The sequence below is a fragment of the Opisthorchis viverrini genome (assembly GCF_000715545.1).
Source record: "Opisthorchis viverrini unplaced genomic scaffold opera_v5_468, whole genome shotgun sequence".
NCBI classification, from domain to species: domain Eukaryota; kingdom Metazoa; phylum Platyhelminthes; class Trematoda; order Opisthorchiida; family Opisthorchiidae; genus Opisthorchis; species Opisthorchis viverrini.
Window position 1 is genome coordinate 58,409 of NW_008752132.1, and position 7,654 is coordinate 66,062.

Below are 7,654 nucleotides of genomic sequence, written 5' to 3' on the forward strand. Positions count from 1 at the left end.
CCTGTTTTCGCTTACCCGCCCTGCTGTATGCAGCAAGTAAGGCGACCCGGCTGATGGCACCACGCGACGGCCGATGTGGCATGAGAATATTGTTAGTTATGTAGGTCATGGTTGTACGAGGGCTGGGATACTGCCAGGGCGCCCATACCTAGACAGGAGGACGATTGGGGTCCTCAACCAAAGCCTTCGACTCAAAAGCCCAACCGCAAGGCAGCGGTTTTTGGCGGGGAAATGCAAATGCATTACCTTTTCTACGGAACAAGTCGCCGTACATGTTCCAACCCCCAACCCGGAGGACCAGGAGATTCTATTCGTCAGACCTCTAACCATTGACCAACCTGGTACGAGAGACTCTGTGAGTGTCGCGCGGACACCCCCCAGTATAGCTCAATGGGTCGCCGAGGTACACAAACCGCCACACTACGATAAGGTCCAGTCTCTTCTTGACGGACCTTTGGGTAGCCTAGCACTTGACACTTCGACCCTGCAAACTACGGCACATACCTCCAGGGCAGGTTTGTTGAATAGCTCAGCAGCCGAACAATGGTGTCAGATCATGGCATAGAATATGATGTTGCCCAGAAAGCGCGGGTAGAAGAAATTACAGCGTGGAGCATACGTGCAGGTAATAGTGCCTCCCGAACAGTGTAAAACTGGCGCACACGGATGGGAGCAACCTGTTGAGTTCAGTCGAGTTGGGGCAAGTTTCTGAACTGCACGCTCTATCCTGGAAGGGCGAATGGTGAAGAAAAAAACAGCTTTCGGCAAGACGAAAAATCACGCAGACCTCATGAAGACGTAGTGCAGTACGACTCAGAAGACCGTTTTTCCGGACAAGAAATCCCAATAAAGTAGGAGTGGGGAGTTCCATGAACTAAAATCTTGGAACGCGCACTTGAGGGTAGAGTTCGGAAGATTGTAACCCTACTGGTACCACAATCGAGGAATTACTTATGTTGCACCGAACAGACCTGCCGGTTGCGCGCCTGAAAACTATGTGGCAAGGGGTGTGACTTCCTCAAATGCGCACGCACTTGGTGATACGACACCGCGAGTTGCTTTCACTGGCCACTTGACTGTCTGATCGGAATCACTAACATCCGTGATCGATAGTAAATGGCCGAGTAGGCGCAAATAGATCAAACGTATAGGTGTCCGTTCGCATCTACTCAGTTTGATCAGGCTGACAGTTAAGATGGTTGTGGTACTGCCCCTGGCATGTGCAAACTAGCAAAAAGACGAATCTATATATGAACGGCGCCAGTTGCATGAATCCTGGTTGTACACGGGCTCGGATACTGACAAGACACTCAGATCTAGGCAGAAGGGTAATAAGGGTTCTCGGTCAAATGCTTTGGCTCAAGAGCCCAACCACAACATAGCGATGTTCGGTGTGAAATGCTTGTGTTGTATTTTTCAAAGGCCCAACCACTATACCTTCCAATCTCCAACCCGTAAGACTAGGAGACTTGATTAGATATACAGCCAATGACCAACCTGATATGAGAGGATCTGCGAATGTATTGTAGCCTGGCGGGTTACGGAAACAAACCATCACACTACGGTAATTTTCAGTTTTTCGCTTTTCAAGGCGGCTTAGAGGGCTGATAAATTGGTTGGCAGCTGTGGGGCTGAGAGATCCCGAGTTTAGACAAAATTTTGAGAACCATCCTCTAAACTCTTCCAACTGCTCCACCATCAGGTGTTACTTCGAACTAGAATGAGCTGGCACCATCTTTGCCGAAGGAGAGTTTGGTCTATGACACGGCTCTACCAGGTACACTCAATCAATGGAAATCGGAAAGAACAGTGGCACTATACGAATCTCGGAGAAATGTTCCCACCGGCGGACGTGAAATAAAACCTAATGTGAGCACCGGTCCTTAATACTCCAGGTCTTAGAGCAACAATGAGACTAAACCTTACCGCTTGTGCAGACGTGAAATAAACCTAATGTGAGCACCGGTCCTTAATACTCCAGGTCTTAGAGCAACAATGAGACTAAACCTTACCGCTTGTGCACCCCCCGCGACCCACTGAGTGATACTGGGGAATATAGGTGTGATACTAACAGAGCCTCTCGTACCAGGTTGGTCAGTTGGTGGAGGTCTCCTGGTCCTCCATATTGGTGGTTGGAACATGTGTAGCAGGTTGCTCTTGAAAAATGTAGGCTGTTCTGACAGTCTTACGCTAACGACGTCTGCCTGGCGGTTGGGTTTTCAAGCCAGAGGACCTAATCGTATTTCTGTCTTGGTCTGGGCGTCCTGGTAGTACCCCAGCCCACGTACAACCATGAAATGCACACTTGCAAGTAATCTCATGCCACCAACCTTACGTGCATAGTGGATCGGATAAGCAAAACTAGTCTTCTGCTGATGCCTCCCTTTCTATAATGAATTTTATTTTCCTATTCTGCTTACTAATGTCATCTCCGTAGGTTCGCTTTTGGGAACTGACAGATCCGTTCACCGCACACCGCCGTTAGCTGCGATATCTTTGGTTAACTTCACCGCCGACACCTCGAAATCATTCCTGAAACTCTGACGCTTGGCTGTCCGATAGCCATTGTCGTTCGCTGCTCTTGCGTGTACGCTGGCCTCTGTTGATGTGCTCTGTCTGCGCGGAACGATAATTCACAACTCAAATACAGTTGCTGAACTGACCTGCCTATCGGTTTTGCTCGCTTCTGGTCGCGCACTTCTGTAAATCCGGAAGCTGCTGCTGCTTATTCCGCTGGGGCTGGTATCGCTCTAAGCTACCGAGCTGAAGAATCTCTTGTTGAGTGATTCCTCACTTATGATCGCCTCTGTGAGGTCCGTTCGGCAACGTTTGTGAGTGTCCCGTAAATGCTCCGATAATCATCACCTGTTCACTGTCTACTTGAGCCCCAACAGGCTGTAGCTCTCATGCACTCAAAGAGAGTTTTATGACGCTTTATTTGGTTTGTTGTGGCGGGCCAAGAGCCCAGGTATCGTTGTTTCCCGGGGATACGACTGGAGCATCAGTGTTGAATACTGATGTCTTGCTGTCGATAATGATGACTACGTGGGTGGGTAGACTTAGCGCAGCTGAGCCTCAGTTGGATGGTCATCTAATTTTGTAACCAAGGCGTACGGACAACATCGAGCGCCTGTTGCAGTTATGTACTAACCACCATTCTGTGCGGCGCTAACAAAATGATTCTGTGCAGTACTTGCTTTTTACTGACCGGAAGTTCTGTCGTTCGAACCCGACCTCTGCCTCACGACTTCCCTTATCTGGGTCTGGGCAACATGGAAGTATTCCATCCCTCGTCCTTCATTCAGGTGGCTTGGCAGTAAGGCACCGAAAGGGTGCTACAGCTATGTGATTTTTTGTTGATTCTCTTTGCTCCTTTCATGGGCGTGCAAGATCCGCACGCCTCGTTTGGCCTTGGAGGGGATGTCGGAGCCTGACGTGGAACAAGTCTACCAGAACCGCCTACTAAAGTTCCTGTTTCCGATGTTGACTCTTGCTGGAAGATACTGTCCGCAACCCTGCAGGATGCTGGGTACTCCGCCTGTGGAATCATGCACTCAACTAGACCTAGGCACTGAATTTCGAGTGAGACTCTAAAATTACTCGATCCTTGGACGTGTATTCCTCCTAGTCGAGAATGCAATACCGTTAGACAAGCTGTCAGACCGTCTGTGCAGATCGAGTATCTTGGTGGGCCCGAAAGCTGAAGAGGTGGAAGAGGCGATAAATCATGGGAACTTATATAAACTGTTCCAGCTGATACGTACAACGGTCCGAAAGAAGCCTCCGGTGAGCGAATCCACCACTGATAGCAGTGGCTGGCTTATCCGTGAAAAAGAAGGGCGCCTGAGTCGTTGGGCTGAACAATTCAATCGGCCACCTGCAGCTGCTCAGCCGGACACTAAATGGGCAACGCAGCCGTGAACTTGGAACCCCCGACGGTTTCGAAATTAGTCGAGGTAATAATAAATAAAGTGAAAAGTACAACAACCTCTTGTCGCTCGAGCACCTGGAGTCTGGGGGCGAGATGGCTCAAGTTATTAAAGCGCAAATTTACCGACCGGAAGGTCCTTGGTTCGAACCTGACCTTTCCCTCTTGACTCCCCCTGTGTAGGCTTGGGCGACCTGGCGGTATCCCAGCTCCGGTGCTACTTTCGGCTGGGATGACAGCTAGGCACCGGAAGTGTGCTATGGACGAACGATCTTTTTTACCCATTTAACGACACTGAGACTGTGTTTTCAATGGAGTTCCACAGAATAACTCAGAAGAACTTGTGGTTACTAAACTATATGCTTCCGATATCAGCAGGCAGCACTGTTGTCGGGAAGGGGCTGTGTGGATCGCATCTTCGTAACCTGTTATACTTTAGAGCAATGGAGTGGGTATAAGTATCCTAAAGTTTTGGTGCGTTTGGTTCTGTCTACCAGGTACTTCTTTTCAAGCGCTTGTGCAACAGGGTATTCAGCAGAAGTTCGTGAATTTGTGCGCTGTTTGCGTTAACATACTTGTGGCTGAGTATGGGAGCTATTCAAAAGCCTCGCTACAAGTAGCGCTGCCAGGCAGCGATGTCCACTCTCCATTTTGTGTTTGATTTCGTTATTGTTGGGTGTCAGGACGCGCCCAGACATAAAAAACACATGTGCAGCGAATGACGCATCCCCAAGTTCACCATCGGTACGACACGTTTCGGATAGCATATGCATTGGCGGAGCTCACCAAACACGGCTGAGCGACATAAGGCCAGTGGAGTGGGGCTGAAATTGTTCAGGATCGGAACACCGTCATTGGCCGTACAGAACGAACAAGTGAACGACCATATTTGTCCCTGTAGTCATCATCATCATCATCGACAGCATGACATCAGTGTTCAACACTGATGCTTCACTACCGTACAACAATGGTTGTACGTGGTAGTCATCACATATATATATATGGTTCTTTGTCTTCTTATCGCGTAGTCTGACGGGCTCAGTCCAGGCGTAACGAATAGATGGCCACCCTCGATACAACATTGGGGTGATGGGGCGAACACTGGATTTTCCATATTTTCGGGCGTCTGAAAGTACACAGGGAACTCTCCAAAAGGTTCCTTGCGCAAAGTGATGCCCGGCAATTATGTAAGCTCAATTCCTATTTGATTTCTCGACGTACAGGGTAATGCGACGAACTCTGGGTCTTTAAAACCCTGGTGTTTGGATAGCTACTGATGAAAGCCTTCTCAGTCTGCAAAATGCAAGTGACATCGTTCTCATATTTGGAAGGGAAATCAAATAGGAATTGAGCTNTGACATCGTTCTCATATTTGGAAGGGAAAGAGGAAGTACATGTGTTTTTGGATGAACTCACCTGGTCCAGATGGTTGGAACCCTGCACTCTTCGAAGAGGTTGGTGAGTCCGTTGAGGCTAACGTAGCAACCCCACTCCAGAACTTCTGAAGAATTCCAACAGAATAGAGTGCCTCGACGTTGATTCCGATTTTTAAAGTGGTTACAAAAACGTATGAAAAGTACCGAGGAATCAGCTTAGTGGCCACAGCTTCCAAGGTGTCCTCTGGTGTCAGTTTACGCAGATTGACCTGTCACTGGGAGAGTCAGATTCACCAGAATCAAACGGCGTTTTGCAATGGGTGAGGTTGCATGACTCATATCTTCACTTTGTGACAGGTATTGGAACTGTGCCCTTCCTTCCGAGGTCCACCAGTGATCGTCCTTGATCCCAGATCTACTTTGACTCCGTTGATCGTCAGGAACTGACAGTCCGTCGATGAAGGATGCTACTTCTACATCCTTGTTTCCTATGAAAGCTCTGTATGCCTCCCATGGACGTGGAACTGCATGAGGGGAATCCTCCCCGGAGCTCATTTCATGCAGTGGTGTTATACAAGAGTACCCTCTGTTGCCCTTTCTTTTTTAACTCCGTAACCGATGTGCTTGTGTCTGTTCCATTTTTTGGGAATCCAGATACTCCCGGGGCGTCCGCCTACGGATGTTCAGTGCACCGTTGACATCGATCTCATTGGATCAGACCCTTTAGAAGTGCAAATTATTTTGATTAATCTTAATAATTGTGCCGCAAAGTTTGGTGTGTGCTTCGCATCTGTAAAGTGTAAAGGGCCACTGTAAGCTTGGGTGGAGTCAGACCCAAATATCATAGAGGTGACCCTATCGATGTAGATAAGTCCGTTTATTTGGACAGCTGCATCAGTCCGGGAGTTGTTGTCGAAGACTGAATCGCTTCTCAAAGTGGGAAGGCTAAGGCAGCGTTTACTAGCCTATGACACCTGTGGGGCCAACATGACAACTTGCTCGTCAAGGATACAATGTTGCAGTCCGACCATCATCATCATAAGCTGTAAAAACCGCGTAGGTGTTGTATGCTGGTTGTATCTGCCACTGTTTCGTTGACTGATGATCTGAGAAGATATGGATAGGTAGCTATCCATGGGTACTTCGTGGATATAGGAATGCCAGTGCACTTTTCATTGGGGAGTTAGAGGATGCTATGCGGTCGAAAATGTCTACTATAAGGATCAGAGACGTAGCCAAAGCACTTTGGAGACATTCGAATGCTCTCCGTAATGCCTCCAAAGCATTGCGTGAGTCTGGTGGGAACATCAGATTAGTAGTGCTATGGTACGCCACTGCGTATGCCTCGCAGGACGCTCTCTTTGCCCAGCCTTGTATCGGATGGAGACAACCCAGGGCCGATCCCTCGTCGTCTTACGGTGGCACGTGAAACCTTGGCTCGTGAGAATCAAGCGGGATTTCGATCGGCTATGGGCTGCACGGACCACATCTTCACGCTCAACCAGGTATTATAGCAACGCCATATATACAGACGGCCCACAATCTTGATATTCCTTGACTTCAAGGGTGCGTCAGATTATGTCGATCGGTCAGTGCTGTTGACTACACTTGCTCAACAGGGCATGCCCCAGAATTTAGTGGATATGATCCGATCCCTATATTCGCATACTTCTGGGCGGGTGAGAGTGTATGGTGGACTCTCCAAAAGCTTCCCTACAAAAAGTGGTGTCTGCCAAGGATGTCTACTCTCTCCATTCTTGTTTAACATCAGAATTGATGAAATATTGAGGCTGAAAAGTCTTCGAAACCCCGGTGTTCACACTGTTGCTGTTGAGAACCTTGTCGAAATGGAGTACGTAGACGACGCTGTCCTCATTTTTAGAGACCACAACGAAGCACAAGCCATGTTGAATAGACTAACCACCATCATATCATCTTTTGGCATGCACCTTAAATCTTCAAATTGTAAAATTATCCTCCAGAACGTACGGCCTCCGAACTTATCCCTTACAATTCAGTGGAATCACTGGAGATTGTGGAGAATTTTACATAGCTCGGTAGTTGTCTTAGCTCTGACGAGAATGCGTATGGTGAAATCATCATCATCATCATCATCACCATCATCATCATCATCGACAGCATGGCATCAGTGTTCAACACCGATGCTTCACTACCGTACAACCATGACTTATTTGAAAGCCTTATTGTAAAGAAAAGAATAAAGGTGGATGGGGGAGGGACTTAGTGCTAGCTTAACACAATCATTCCGAGGTGCCTACACCTCCAGACATTCACTCAGACAATCTGGATAGAAACTGACAACAAGAACGCCACTGACGTCGGTTGGCAG

The 7,654-nt window shown here is 48.2% G+C and overlaps 1 protein-coding gene across 1 annotated transcript in view; it reads left to right on the forward strand.

The window, feature by feature from the left end:
- The window catches only part of T265_11282 (hypothetical protein), a gene marked incomplete at both ends in the record, with an annotated part of 4,209 nt that extends 3,644 nt beyond the window's left edge, over nucleotides 1–565 (forward strand). The window contains one exon of the mRNA XM_009177898.1: nucleotides 97–565. Within this exon, the coding sequence (XP_009176162.1) occupies nucleotides 97–565 (469 nt within the window). The remainder of the gene's footprint in view (nucleotides 1–96) is intronic.
- Between the last annotated feature and the right edge of the window lie 7,089 nt (nucleotides 566–7,654).